Raw genomic sequence first — 15,705 nt, 5'->3', positions numbered from 1 at the left:
AATACTTCCAATGTTTTTACATTGGTGTACGTCATGGAAATGATCGTAATTTATTAGGAATTAAGTAATCACCGAGTGCTGTGTGTATGCTTCGGTTGAGGAGTGAACTGGTTTAGAGTGAACTGAATTAGTTATTGCTGTGAAACCATGAGTGCTACCACTGGGAATTACTCAGAGTCTCTATACAGGAATTCCGATGGCACCCCGTGCAGACTTTGCATGAAGAAAAAAGATTATTATTATAACATATTCACTTCTATCGTAGCAAGCCAGATGACTGTAGAGGATGCCTTACATGACTTAGTCGACTTAAAAGTAAGTGGCGGGTTACATGTTATCGATTTCCTTACCTCTTGTTTTATTCCGTTCTATGAGTACATTTTTTCCACGGCACGTCTGAAATCTCTTGCAAATATTTTCATTCCTTCCTTAGGTTGCTGTGGGAGATGGCCTGCCTGCCACTTTATGTCCACTGTGCTTGAAAAAGCTCATCGAATTCAACGATTTCAGAAATATTTGTCATAAATCGGACGCAGAACTGAGAACATTTTCGTCCAGAGATTACTTCAGGGTGAGTCCTCATTTTTTTCATTGGATACCTCGTGTAACTTCCACATAATGTGAAATCATTCTCGCAATCAGATATTAACTAGTTCGTGATTATGTATCGTGTAGCCCGGTCATGGTATTTTCAATTTCATATCGACGAGAAGGAAAAATTTAGCAATATTTTTGTAGTTATTGGTTAAACTGGTTTTAACAATAGCTGTAAAAAGTAGCTTAATTGTGTATTTGATGAATCACTTGCCACGACGGGCAAAGGGTAATGCTTTATGATTGTGACAAACTGGTACATGCAACGTTTGTTAAAAATCGCTTTGATTAGGCATCAAAAGTTAATGGAGCATCAATTTTGTTAATGAACAACATTAGATGGTACTAACCCCTATGAAAAAATTGTATAAACCTGTTTCAAAATTTTATACAATTGCCATGGCAATGTATAAGATTGTATAAAATTTTGAAACAGGTTTATACAATTTTTTCATAGGGGAAAGGCCCTTGTGCAATGATCGAATGAGCATTGAAAAGAGTCCAATGTCCCACATAGTGTTTCCGAATTAGTCAGTCCTGACGAGGCATTAGTTAACTCGCAGTTGGTTACTCAATGGTGGCGAGTTAAGTCGTTTTTTTCTTTTCGTATAACTAAGTGTTTGCAATTCAATCATAGCCGAAAAAGTGAATCATTTGAGTTCATCAGTAACCAACTCAAAAAGGATATCAATGAACATGAAAATTTTTGTGGAATATTTTCGATGTATTTCTTTTGATTTTTACCTTCAATTTCGTTTTAAATTCCAACACTTACAGTGTAGTTAATTTATAGAATCGTGCTTGCGGTCTTTAAGAAGTTTATTTACAATTTTTAAGTCGTAATACACGAAGATATATATCCAATGAAATATGTCAACAAATCGATCTAAAATGTTTAGAACAGGTTAAGAAAATTTATTGTACATACCTGGCTATTTCGTGTACTTGTTCGTTGCAATGTTACAATATTAAGTATATGCATTTTTTTGTATTTGTAACATATTTAATTGATTTGATAACAATATTATTTGCTAAATTTTCTATGTCAGTTGTTATCAAATGCTTTATATCTTTCCTTTTGTAAACCGTTAATTCTAACAATTCTTCAATAATAATATTTTGTGTACATGATTTTGGTGCTATAAAAAATCATGTACCCAAAAGTGTGTCTTTTATTTATTGAGTGTGTGGTTTTTATTTTTCGAGAGTGTGGTTTTTAGTTATTACACAGTAAAAATGGGCACATATATATTGTTATCGTAATTTTAAGATATGTTTTTCGTTGTAAAATACTATTTTTTTATGTTTTGAGAAGCTTTCCCATGTAAGAATCATCATAATTGTGGCTGGGAATATTAAACTCTATATGTTTTGCTTTTTAAATCGGTAGGGGTTGTTGCATTACGGTTCTTGTGTAAAGGCCTGTTTACTCCTTGAATTTACCTGTGATAATTATTGTCTAAAATAAATGAATCCAGAAATGTACACAAGAATGCGTTGTGTAACACGCACACCCTGTGTGTGTTACACAATGTCATTCAACAATAGCTTAAGAAAGCAACTTTCCTGAGGCCATAATATCATACTGTGTTGTATGGGTCAATCCATTCGAAGTGATCAAAGGTAGGTTGCTTGACCATTTTTAATAATTTTAATTTTTTATATGTTTTTACTACACCAACGGGAAGTTCAGAACCCATTTTTTAAAAATATTTTAAAATTTCTATAATTTAATATTTAGTAAATTTCTAAAATAATACTTGGTAATTTTGCTCATTTTGTATGTTTTTAAACTCAATAAGTTACCTATTTCAACACTTTATATGGTAACTTTTCAAATTAAGACAGTTTAACATATAGTTTATACTATAATAGCTGATTTGCATAATTTGCAAAAATGATTTCCCGCATTTTCAAAAATTCATAACTTGGTTCAGAGTCAAATATCAATGTTGAAATTTTTACTCCACTTTGCAATCATAAAGGACTACATAATGTGTAAAAATCGTGGATATTTATCCAGTCCCATCTGAGATATGCAGCCTCAAACTTTACAAAATAAAAAAAATCCAAATTTTAAAAATTCATAAACAATTAACGAGTGAGTTGTCAATGCTGATACTCCATAAAATGTATGTACCCAATGACATCTTACTCTAAAAAAAATATTAACTCCGATAAATTTCTTCTTCAGGTTTTTTTAATTTCTAAAAAGTGGAATTCTTCAATTTTCGACCCCCTACTTTGGAGACCATTTAGACAGGTAAGATTTGCATGGGGAATTATGGCTATGAAACGCTATTGTTTGGAAGAAAGTACTGAAAAAACGATGCCAGTTTCAATCTTGTAGCACGATGCAGTCCAGAGATAATCAATTTAACGCAAACGTCTTCAAAGGGAAAAAACGCTCTGTGATTCAAAACAAAAATGGCCACCACATGTAAACGGTGTAAAATTATTTTTTTTTTATTCGGTTTTGAACTTCCCGTTGGTGTAGTAAAAACACATTAAAAAATTAAAATTATTAAAAATGGTCAAGCAACCAACTTATTTATCTTTGGATCACTTCATATGGATTGACCCATGGTAATCTGGATAGTCGAAGTTGATGTAAATATAATAATCATGATTATGATGTCACAAATTAGGAACTTGCATACAAATGGAACAAGTACATGAAGGTATGTCAGATATATTTTGTTAATTTGTTTATAGAATTTTAATTTCATATTTTAAAATTCAATATTGGACATTTTTTACTACGTAAAATAAGTTTTTAGTGCTTGACCACTTTTAATTTTTTTATGCTCGATAATAAAATCACATGCATAATAGAAAGTAGAAAATAAATTTCTGTAAGCCAGCAAGTATGTTTTTCGTAATGATGTAAGCCCCAGAGATAATCCTTAAACATAAAGAAGGCATCAAGAATGAAAGAAGTATATCGAAAGCATATGCTATGTCAATGGTTTCTATGGTAAGACTTGGGCTTAAATAAAATATATTAAGTGATATTGATAGTTTATAACTCTTTACTCAGAAAGTCCTGATTTTCTAATTGAGTGCAGGAATAAAAAATGTTTCTTTTCATTCACTTAAATGTGAAAATGACAACCTTCATCAACATTGTTGTTAAGAATATAATTACAATTAAATTAAGGGAATAAAACCACATCTGCATGACGTCTAATACTCTAATCCATATGCATAATATATTTTTCTGTGAAAGGGCCCACTTTAAGGCCTTTGAGGGCTCAAAGGTCGTTGCATTGCCTGAATTAGAATCAAGTTTACCTAGTTTCTTCCTGCCATATTTAATTTCATTTGGTTCGGTAGTTTTCAAGCCACTTAGCAACAGATGGACCATACTCAGTATTTAATTGACTGTGCATAAAGAATATTTAGAAATTTCCTGTTTCATCAAGATTAGGAGCATCTCTTCCTTTTCTTACTTTGATGGAGGTGAGTTGCTTATCACAGGTACTTTCCCTGAAAGGAAATGAGACAGCTGGTGACGAGTTGGATTTTTCTTCAGAGACAAAGGACTGCATGGGGGCTGTGAAGTGCCTTCAATCGCATCTGCATTCAAAATGCGGTTGGAGGCACTTCACAGCTCACATGCTTTGTCCTTACAACTGTGACACACATTCCTGTACCGGACTGTAATCTACTGAGAGCCAATGTGTTGGTTAGTTTCTTTCTCATCTATTGTGAAAGCTGAGATAAAAAACCTCCAGATATGCTAAGTTCTTGGTGAAAGGAAGGAAGTGGATTCGCCTAGTGGAAATATTTCTGCGGGAAGTCACTGTCAATTGTACGAAATTCAGGGGTATGACTCTTGTATGATATAAGGCAAAAAGCGTAACCGTAATTATTTTAATGTAGTAGGCCAATGGTAAACAATCTCAATTCTATTTTCAAGGCAATAGTGTTTGGTAAAACATGGCTGGAACGAAAGATTGTTCTGTAAATTTTCAAGCAATCTTCATGCTCTACGTCAGCTAAAGCACTAGCTCTAAACCTACTGTCACCTCATAATTAGCATGGGGAAAGCAAAGGAGAACACAATCCAATACATTAATGAAGTACATGGTTCTACAAAATATAATAATTACCTGGATTTTGTTATCACTGTGCATTAGCAACTTTGCTCTAAAATCTAAAATAGCCCCAGAAAAGTCATCTTGTGGTGCACAGGATATAAGTTGTATTGTTATGCATTAAAAACACCTCCCTTAGCATGAAATGTGCTAATAAGACACTCTTTAGGAACATATTTATAGTTAAGTGAGGGGTACCTTAAATAGAAACAAAAATTTTATGGGAGGAATTTTTTTCATTTGCATGTTCTGATTTACTCATGAGAAGGCAAAAAATTAAAACGAGAATACGGACCTAGTTGTAAATGTTTCACTTTTTTCTATGAAATTTGAAGACTAATTCATGATAGAGTTTTTGAAATTCCTTTCATCCACAGCTCAAATCCACACTCAGATATTTGGGAGATTACTTTACTCGGTTGCAAATACTTTGGGTACTGTTTGTTAGAAAACTTGTATGTTTACTCTGTGTGGCCCGATGGTGTGCTATCTATGGCGTGAAATGCGGCCAGTGCTACATTAAAGCAGCTTTCAGACGAAACAACTTTTCACCGGCCATCTTTCACAGCATAACATGCTCAGTGGTACGAAATGGTGACAAGCTCAGTTCCAGTTTAGATTGACCAAATGCTTAAGTCTGCTCCTGAATCATTGAACTTAAGCCAAATGAGTTAGGCTTAAATTTTCAGCATTCTTTCTGTAGCAGGCATTGGGGTTTATTTTTGGTCTCTCTGTTTATGCCTCAGCATGCCTGATGTTAAAGGAGATTCCATGAGTGATGGTGTGATCGGCAACAGCACTAGTTTTTTTTACCTAAAATAATTGAAGGTTAAGGTTGACTGATTCTCTCTTTTATAACCTCTTTCAAGCTGCATTGAATACATAATGCATTGCATTACAGTACCAATAAGTATTCAATTGAGCCATTGGTTCTAAAACTTGCAGACATTTGCATCGTTAAAGCATCATATTCAACTTTCATGGTTTTAAAAATTGGTCACTCTCAAACAGATGGGAATAATTTTAGCGTCCTTGCATCCAAACTGTGAGTCATTGGAATGAAAAATAAGGGATATAAAGGCACTCAAACTTGGGAAACATGAATTTAAGTGCAATAATTATAATAAGAATAAACTAACATGTAATGAATGAAGCACTATGGAACAGAGGATTTTTATGACCCATCGCAACTGTGTTCTCTCTCTCATGCTTCTGGTGGCATTGAAATTCATTGCTTCGTTCAGACAAAAGAGCTCCTCAGAATTGGTTTTCTTGTTTAGTAATACACTTTGAATTGAATTTATCACATTGGTATGTACAATGTAATGTTAATTTCTTTGAATGAGGACCTTTTTCCTAGTAACCTTTGGTCATAAATCTCGTCGTTTGATATCCACTCATTGTATTGGAAGGTTTCCCACTTCTTCATTTTTGAATTGCTCGTAATGGATAAGCAAGATATAATAACATGTATGATAATAAGGTAGCAGTGTCTCCATGGGTTTCCATTTTCTATGTTGGGCAGTGTCTTTTACTGTTGCGAATTTATTTGATCTAAATGTTTATAATAACGTTTATTTTTTCAGGGTTTGTTGGCCTACTGCTATTAAAATACAAGCCATGGACATTTAATGATACCCTTCCTGGGAAGTGATGCACAGCTGTTGATGTTCATATTTTACATAGCAACTAATGGAAGATTGATCTCAGACATATCCCAAATTTTATGCAAATTATTTGTTGACTAAAAAGCAGATAGTTCTGTTTGATTTGTCTGAAGTGTTTATAAATTTGTATTAGGATATCATGAATCAATGTAAATCACCATTAAACTCCAAAACTGATAATGTGGTAGTGCATCTGGGAAGACTTCCTGAATGGATCAGTGAACAAAAAACGGTGAAAGTGTTGATAAAATCTCAGGAATGTGTAATTACCTCTCTACCATCTTCTATAACATGGAAGGAGTATCGATTAATGAACAGCTTCTGTGGGAAAAACTTGTTGCCGTCGCAAAACCAAGATTTGGTCAATGGCCAGAGGTTAACTCACTCTACTGGTGGGAACATGACAGTGAATTTCATGGCCAAGCTACCTGATGACATAAATTATTGTTGTAAAGTAATAGGGGCTTGCATTAACCCTTTCTTTGGATTTGATTTGTGTCATCATGCAATCGACTTACTGAACAATGATGCCTTCCAGTGTCTTAGAAAAGTAAAGGAGAACATGGATTTTGTGCTTAGTATGGCCATCACTGAAGCTCAGTGTTCTGATGTAGAGTGCAAAGAATGTTCATTGTTGATGGATGCACCCTGGCTAGCAGCATCAAATCCTGGAGGCAGCCTGGTAAGTTTTTGAGAGCACCAGGGAAAAGGTGGGAGTGAAGTTAAGTGGAATACATGTGGTCAAGTTATTAAAGAGTGAGGAGACATAATTTTGTTCTGGTAATGGTCCACTGAGTAATAGGAAAGCAGAATGTGGTAAAGACTTTTGTGGTCTGGGATGCATGGGTTGCAGATAGAAAGGTAAGGGGAAGTGCATGCATTGTGGCCATGCTGATTGCATGTTTTCAAAACCTTCTTTTACTGTTTCTAATTTTACCGCAAGAGACTCCATTTTCTTAACAGATTTTAGTGCTGAGAGGTCATCTGAGAAGGGAGAGATCATTTTGATGGCAGTCAATAGTGCGTAGTATTGGGGAAATATTAAGATTCTTTATTGCTAGCCTATTAAGTGTTCAGGTAGTGTGTTGTTCTCCAATATGTATCCTGTTACCTGGTCGGTGGGAAAAGCTGGTTTGCATAAATAGTGTTAAATTTCTTTCTCTCTCCCAATGTTGAAATTTCCTTTGCTGCTTGGTAATTCATGGAAGAGGCTCAGGTATTCAGCCAAAATGACCCTTCTCTGCTTCACGTCTCTCTTTTCCAGCAGTTATTTTGGTAGAATTCTTAAATAAACCAAAGAATAAAATGTTAGCTGAAGAGTACACCTTAATAACCATACCTCTGTACGTGTACTATTGTCACTCTGAAATATCCTCACCAACGCCTCGTGACAGTGTTTTCTAGGTCTTCGTCCTTAAATGCAGTTGAAGTGGAGTGGCTTAGCAATGCATGCTTGGTCCTTCAATCTAACATAATCTTTTCTAGTAATAGAGGTAAGATTTCAATAATCCTGTTTCATTATATCTAGGTGTGCCCCTAATTTGTTGACTTTGAAGAAGGTGAGTTGTTTATCTCCATTACTTTCTCTGCAGAGTATCAAAGAAGAGTGGACAGGTGATGACAATTTACGGTCTTCTACTGACTCACAGGACTGCTTGCAAAGTGCAAATGAAGGCACTTCACAGCTCCCATGTGCATTCCAAACTACTGAAATATACATTCCTGTGTCAGACTGCCAAGAAACGAGACCAGATGCTTTGGTAAGTTTTATTCTCACCTACAATTACACCTGAGTTGGACGACCTTGTGTTGTGTAAATTTCTCATCTGTATAATGAAAATGGGTGTGCCTGACATGAAAAGATGCTATTCTCAATTCTATTCTACAACTCTCAGTTGTACAGAACAGCAAGTTTATGCGAGTCAAATAGCCTATCACTATTATCTATTTACACTTGTGGCGATGTTTGTTGTGGAACAGTGTTAATCTTATGGCAGAAATTTGCATGGCAAATGAACTGAGATTGCTTGAGCTTGCTTGCAAGCTAATAAATATTCTTATGCATAACACTGATTGTTTTCAAGATACTTCCCTGTTTGTTCAATCTTCCCGCTTCACCTTGATTATGAAACGTGCCTAAACTCTCATGTTACCTCTTTATATAAGAATGAGGACCGAATAAGTCTTAGGTAACCATGTGATATATAATTTTGGTTCACTGTGTCCCCTTATATGTTATATCTTTGCAGTGTACATGGAAGGCTAAGTTCTTAAACGTTAATAATCGAACAGGTGTAGGTGAAGTGAGAAGAGACAAGTATTACTTTTGTGATTTTTGCAGTGATTCTGGCAATTAAGACTAATCTTATGAATATTCTTGGAGCTTATCCTGCAATTAAAAAAATTAAGTCTTATGGGTCTTGAAATGTAAAGAATATGGGATAATAAGCAATGTGTCAAAGAACCCAATGCCACCTTGGAGGTGGAGCTAGAAGAGCGGGTATTTTTTTCCTGCCGAGGAGCCTCATTCCCTCACTAAGGACGTTTCTCTAGAGATGGATGGGTAAATGTGACGTGGTAGAGTGCGGCAGATGAGGGTTCACTTCTGGATTGGTGGGAAATAATGAAGTATGGGTTATAGATGGTAAGGAAGAAGGAAAACTCTGAGCTCTACTAAGGTGCAGGGAATCCATATGAGGGTTGAGGAAGATTGTTAGGTTGTTGCCCTCTATAAATACTACAGGATACATTTCAAAGGTAATTCAATTCATTGCTTATCTATGCTCTCTCTAGCAACCTTGAATACTCTGTTGCCAATATTGAGTGGAAATTGTGCAATCTACACTTACTGCAGTGTAACCTAAAATGCTGGTCTCAGAAGTGGCGGCCGAATAAGGTACTTGCCTGCCAAACTGACCAAATGCACCATTTTTGGGGTGGTGAAGATATATATATGGACTACTCACACTTTATTCATTCATTATTGTAGGAAAGCTCAAATTTCTGTTGAAATATACACATAGCAAGGAATGAGGTTTGTGTTTCAAGAGCCAGGTGTAAAACTGTGATTGAATGTGGATATCATTATATTAAGTACCTTTTGTCATTTGTAAGAAGTATCCTAGAATACTTAAGGATTTGGTGGATTTTTTCCCACAGGAATATACGCCTCTTTTTACAGATTTAAGTATATATTGGAATGACTAATAAGATATATCATAGATGACTTAAGTATTTGGAGGAATCTGCCGTCAGGTATATTAACTTCATTTTACAGATCTATTAGCAGCTCGGATCAATCAATAATTAATATTCAATATGTGTTTTAACACCTTAATATTAAAAAAATGCACTGGTTAAAGCCTGAATTAAATATTTTGCTTTGTTATGGAATTCCAATAAAAAAAACTCCTTAAAATTATTGGAAAAAATGCTTAAGCGACTCCTTAAGGTGATGCTGAAAATAAAAACGTGTATCAAAATTTGAAAAGTGTTAACTCATTCTCTAACCCATTGGATTTTTATGATCTCATAATTTTGATTGAAAGAAGAAATGATATTGGGAACAATTATTTATATGAAATAACAAATAATGGAAAGGATGGTAAAATTATTGCAAAGGTTTAACTAAATGTTCCTGACTTTGAAGTGGGAGTGACAAGAATCTCATGATTACATGCATTTGGTCAGCTTGACTGGTCTTAGGTGAAAGAGGAACACATTCAGCGCAGAGCACGTCAATTGGCATGCTCTGCTGGTATGGCTGGGAGCCTTTTCTCCATACGTAACTAATATCCGCTTCCGAGTCTTCGGATTGTGTGAATGGCCTTCAACAAGCTTCCCTCTTTTGAACCGTGTGCACCGTTTGTAAAAAGCAGTATTTAAATAGAAATTATGTCGCCGAAACCTTGTGCTATTTTTATTTCTTTTTATATCGGCCTATTTTGATGACTTAAATGAAAATCAGGCCTGCATTGAATGTGTTTAAGAGGGTCTCAGTACTATTTATTTTGCCTTAATTTAGTGACACCTAGCATTCTATTCTAGTTTCATGTGAAAGAGGAGAAAGAAGACCCTCTCAGTGAAGGAATGTATCCAGCGATGTACACACCAGATCCACCAGAAATTTCAAGGGATGTCGCAGATCCATTGGCAACTGATGAATTGGTGAGTGTACTCTTGCATGGGTCAGTGAAGTTGCACTCTCATACAAATTCATTCCATGGTTGAATATTCCCAGTGCCACACAGCAGGAAAACACAAATTTTTCCTTAAGTTGATGAAAGTTGAATCGTAGAGTACAGAGGTATCATTCATGACTGTACCCTTCAAAGCAAACTATGCATTGTGATGAAAAGAATAGGTGTGTTCTGCCTCTCAACTTGGCTCACTGCGGGTGCGATCCAATGAATTCCACATTCACTCTAAGACACTTGAGACTGAAGTGTTGTGGAGCACCACGCAGGGGCTATTTTCTCTACAAGAATTTCTTTTCAGATGGGTCAGGAGCATAGTCAAAATGTAGAATGAATGAGGGGGCTAAAAATGTAAAGAGATGGTTTTTAATGCAAATTGAGGTAATAATTATCATTGAATATCAATGATTATGGTCAAATATCTTTTAATGCCAATGTCCTGGTTCCACAAAGTAGAGCACGTAACTTAAGACAGAATTTGTCACACCTACCCCACATGCCATGAATGTTGATGAAACTCATTACCCTGGACAGTAAAAAGTATTTAATTGCTTAAAAAATGTAGAAGTTGGCACTTTTTTCTGGTTTTCCAACAATGGGAGCAAATGTATTTCCCAACCAATTGAAGTTTCAACTTCTTTGATAATATTTCCAGAAATTAAGAATAAATTGATCTCTTACAAGTAACTTCCAACATGGTGGTGCAAAAATTAAAAACCAGTGAAAACTGACTTTTTTCCCTGGGATCAAAGAAATAGGCTATTTTTAGAATTTTATTCAATGGCCATTGTGAAATAATGACATAGAATTATGAAAATGAGTATTATTTTTATTTGCCAAAGTTGATGTTAATAAAACAAAGTATAACCCGAAATGCACTAAATCTCTAACTAAATTCTCTGATATTGAATGTATATGTTTTCTGTAAATATGTGTTAATGCATGGGTACTGAAATCATATGCCAGGTAATCCCTACAGATAAGTCATCATTACAAATAAGATGGTATGAGGAGGTAGACATCTCCAGAATATTGCTCTGAGGATCATTTTTGGCTTTTCATAAATTTTGAAGTGCAAAAAAGAGGCGTTATGAGTATGGCAAAGATAGCCAAATGGCAAACATGCAAACCAATTTTTAAGCAGTTAAATTTCCTTACCATAACTTCCTTGAGACAGTTTATAGAGTAGACTGTAGATTAAGACAAACACTATACATAAAAATCAACCTCTAATTTTATTTCTGTGACTAACTCAACGAGGTGTTTCCTCATTTTTCTAACTCTCTCATTATTTGTGCACTTATTATATGTGGATTCTTGTGCAGCCTTTGACCTCTACTCCTTTCCAAGAAGAATGGTTGGAATGTATGGCTGAAAGCACAGGAGCCATCGTTACAGACTTTGACTGGAAGCTAGTTGGAGTTAAGGAAGAACCATCCCTAGAGGAGAAAGATGCTGCCAAGGTATGCGAGACATTCATCTAATCTATTAATATTTAGGTGTAGGTGATACATATAAGGAGACATGGTGACTGATGTTCATGACTTGAATGCTAATCAGAGGTGATAAATTTTAATGTAGTAAACCGTAATGCACAAACTGTAGGAATGTTTTCTCTTTGGATTTTTTGCACAATTTGTGCTTTGTGGGTGACTCCTGCTACAGTTATTGCCGTGGCTAATCCCGGTGTACTTAAAAGTAGTCAAGACCGAACGCCTCTATGTGTTCAAAGTTCAGACTTTGCTCTCCGTCTGTGGTGCCATATGCACAACTTGGAGTGCTTTTGGCATCATATGCTCAGTATTCCAGCATCACCTTGTGCAGTATAGTCCACAAATATCCAGAGGGGACGGCTTGGAATGTTCACTGGCTAAAAACACTAAGGTGGAAATCGAGGGATTGGAGCTCAAATCCAGGTGTAGGTGAATGACTTTTTCCCTCTGTGGATTTTTTCACGCAATAGGGTGGTTTCTTTTTATTATTTTATTGCCTAAATCGAAAGATTATTACTCCTGGAGTACGTATTTCACGCTTTTAGATTTTTAAATGACAGTATCTATTTTTCGTGATTAAATGAAAAGTGAAAATCTTTAAGCGCACAAAAACGCGACGCGTAAGTATGAATGCCGGGAAATCTGTCTGTGCGTCGTATTTCTGGTTCCCCCTCCCGCCCAGTGAGGTGACCTTGAGGCGAGGCTTAGCGCTGATATGTCGAAGGATGCTAGCAGGTAGCTGAGTACCCTTCTTGCAGGTAGTGCTTTGCTCAATTAAGGATTATTAATACCTCTTCAAACGAAGAAAACTTTCCGACCCTATCCAGTTTTAATAAGTGACTATTAAGTTATGTTTTCCTGAGCTCTGTGCCTCATGCATGCATTGGTAACCTCAGACGATGTATAACTCCTATCTTCTCCTATAGAAACTAGGTCCCTGTGACGTCACGTGGAGTGGCATCGCATGGACGCCAATCTGGTCCTTTTCAAATGAGGATAAAAATGAACCATTGCCATTCGTCTAAACCGGCATTTCTAAAACGAAATAATTTGTATATTGTGAATACGTTAATTGTGGGTAACGAATCGCAATTATTTCCTTTTGTTTTCTTTGATGAAGGAAACTACCCTATTTACAACTTTCATTCAGTTGAGAGCCAATTGTGGTGTTACAATCACTGTTAGAGTTTATGCATTGTGATTGGCTGAAAGAAAATACTAGCAACGGAAAAAGAGATGGGATTTCCATCCCTCAAGCTGTTGAGATAATTATCTGTAAGAAATAACAAATAATGGAAATAGCAGTTAAATACTACTGGAGTTGAACTGCAAGCAAGGAGTCATAAAAAACTTATGAGTACATACATGCTTTTGGCTAGCTGAAGTGGTCTCAGCTAGTAGATTTGGTTTTATTATTATTTTATAGAGGTTATTTTTATTGTTTGACCTATATTTAGTGACACTCAGCATTCTCTTATAGTGTCATGTGAAAGAGGAGAACGGAGACCATCTTATGGAAGAGAGTTATCCCATGCTGCACGTACGAAACCTTGCCAGAATTTCGACTGATGTTATGGATCCATTGGCAACGGATGGCGTGGTGAGTATACTTTTGCATTGTTTAGTTCAGTTATGTGATGACACAAATCCATTCTCGGGTGGAACATCCCCTGCACCACTCAGCAGAAAGGCAAGACATTTTTCCTCCCTTGACCTAACAGGAGCAGAAATGCTGTGTTTTTCATGAACGAATCATTTAAAATGAATGAATCGTTGCGACAAATAATTAGGTGTATTTTACTATACTGGTAGCTTATCTTACTGTTATTTTTAGGTTTGAAACTATTTCATTGATTTTCATCAATTTTTATTAGAAAATCACAAGGAATTTTTATAATGAAGTGGGCATGGGCCATGAGAGGCGGAGATACCAGGAATAGACCCACTGGATGTAACAAATCATCCACTTTCAGGGCCACCAGATCACACCAGGGTAGTATAAGTCTTTGGCTCAATGTAGGCAGACTCAGGCTGTGCTTCCTCCAAACAGCTCTCCTCACCCATATCCTTCTCCTCATGCTCTTCTTCTTACTCTGGTGACGAAGTCATCTGTGAGTTGAAATACGCCATTCGCTGCATTATAAGGTGTCCCTCAACAGAAGTCATATGATCAGTCTCAACATCTCCTTCAACTGAGCAGCAAGCATTGAAAGTATTACCCTAGTCGCGACATGTACCATTAATCACATAATACTTCTGGGGAAACTGAGGATCAATGTCACCCCTAAATCCCTCAGATGCTAATGTGCGCTGCATCTCAGCTGCTTGTGTTTTCTCCATTCCATTACAGCCATGAAAAGGGGCCAAGCGATTGAAATGGACTACTCTTGGCTTCCCTCTTGGAGGTTTCTTGATCGTGTACACCACATCATTGATCCAGGTAACTACCTCATGCGGTCTTTCCCACTGTTTCTGGAGCTTTGCAGAGTACCCACAAATCCTTTTTGGGTTGTAGAGCCACACCAAATCCCCTGCCTGGTAGCCACCCTGGTCAGTCTTGATATCATACCTCTCCTTCATTTTGCCACTTGCTTCCTCAAGATTGGAATGCACACTTTGATGGGTTTCATCCATACTCTTCCTGAGCTTTGTGATGTAGTCTTCTATCTCAACATCCTCCCCAGGCCTGCACCCAAATTGGAGATCCCAAGGCAAACGCAGATCTCTCCCAAAAATGATGCGAGCGGGTGTCTCTTTGGTTGTCTCATTGAGAGAACTTCGGTAGGCCACGAGGAAGAAATGGAGATGCAGGTCCCAATCATGTTGATTGTCTGGAACCATTTTCGTTAGGTATCTACCTAGGGTTCGGTTCATATGCTCAACCATGCAATCAGACTGTGGCTGAAGTGTTGATGTCCTGGTTTTCCTAATGCCCATCAACTCCCACACTCGGGTGAATACTTCTAACTCAAAGTTTCTTCCCTGATCAGAGTGAAGCTCTAATGGGACACCAAAGCGACTGAAGAATTGTTTCACAAACACATTAGATCAGCTTAAGGTTGGAAGGCGATATTTGGTGGAACTTGTTCACAGGAAACATAATGAAATACACTTTTGTATGTTCCACAATATTTTTTTATCCCGACCCAGGTTTTGGCAGTACACACTGTCATTACCTTGATAATGACAGTGTGTACTGCCGAAACCTGGGTCGGGATTAAAAACTATTGTGGAACATACAAAAGTGTATTTCATTGAACACATCAGACACTGTAGTAGCCTCTTGATTTGGAGAGGCATATGCTTCAACCCACTTACTGAAAGGGACCATGGCTACAAGGATGTATTTGTTCCCATCCTTTGTCAGAGGAAAAGGTCCAGCTATATCAATAGCCACATGCTCAAAAGGTGCCCTTACATTGTAGGTCCTCATTGGTGCTCTTCTCTTTTTCAGTGGACCATTTGCCGCTGAACACACTGTACACTTCCTACACCATTCTCTGACGTCCTTCTTCAAATTTGCCCAGTAGAATCTCTCCCGGACTTTATTTAGTGTCCTCCAGAAGCACCATCGTGCAGACTCCTCAAAACCTCATATATGGGGTTTTGTGGAACAATAACCTGATTCCTCTTTATGCCTCCAGTTGAATTTTCA

The 15,705-nt window shown here is 36.7% G+C and overlaps 1 protein-coding gene across 1 annotated transcript; it reads left to right on the top strand.

Annotated features, from left to right (window-relative positions):
• The first annotated feature begins 469 nt into the window (after positions 1–469).
• On the top strand, positions 470–14,220 carry LOC124172119. Its single transcript, XM_046551525.1, has 7 exons — positions 470–571; positions 6,281–7,043; positions 7,954–8,121; positions 10,409–10,528; positions 11,883–12,020; positions 13,531–13,650; positions 14,071–14,220. Exons 2-7 carry the CDS (start codon positions 6,501–6,503, stop codon positions 14,218–14,220), a joined length of 1,239 nt encoding a protein of 412 aa, XP_046407481.1. The 5' UTR covers positions 470–571; positions 6,281–6,500.
• The last annotated feature ends 1,485 nt before the right edge of the window (positions 14,221–15,705 follow it).

Source organism: Ischnura elegans (genome assembly GCF_921293095.1).
Source record: "Ischnura elegans chromosome 13 unlocalized genomic scaffold, ioIscEleg1.1 SUPER_13_unloc_1, whole genome shotgun sequence".
Classification (NCBI taxonomy): domain Eukaryota; kingdom Metazoa; phylum Arthropoda; class Insecta; order Odonata; family Coenagrionidae; genus Ischnura; species Ischnura elegans.
The sequence above is the reverse complement of the archived record's forward strand: the minus strand, read 5'-3'. Positions and strand labels throughout refer to the sequence as shown.

Excerpts from the sequence above, each read along its gene's own strand:
- LOC124172119 (XM_046551525.1), top strand. The coding sequence starts at position 6,501 with ATGAATCAATGTAAATCACCATTAAACTCCAAAACTGATAATGTGGTA. Across the intron at positions 7,044-7,953 it reads CAAATCCTGGAGGCAGCCTG|AGTATCAAAGAAGAGTGGAC; the intron begins GTAAGTTTTTGA and ends CTTTCTCTGCAG. Across the intron at positions 12,021-13,530 it reads AGGAGAAAGATGCTGCCAAG|TGTCATGTGAAAGAGGAGAA; the intron begins GTATGCGAGACA and ends ATTCTCTTATAG.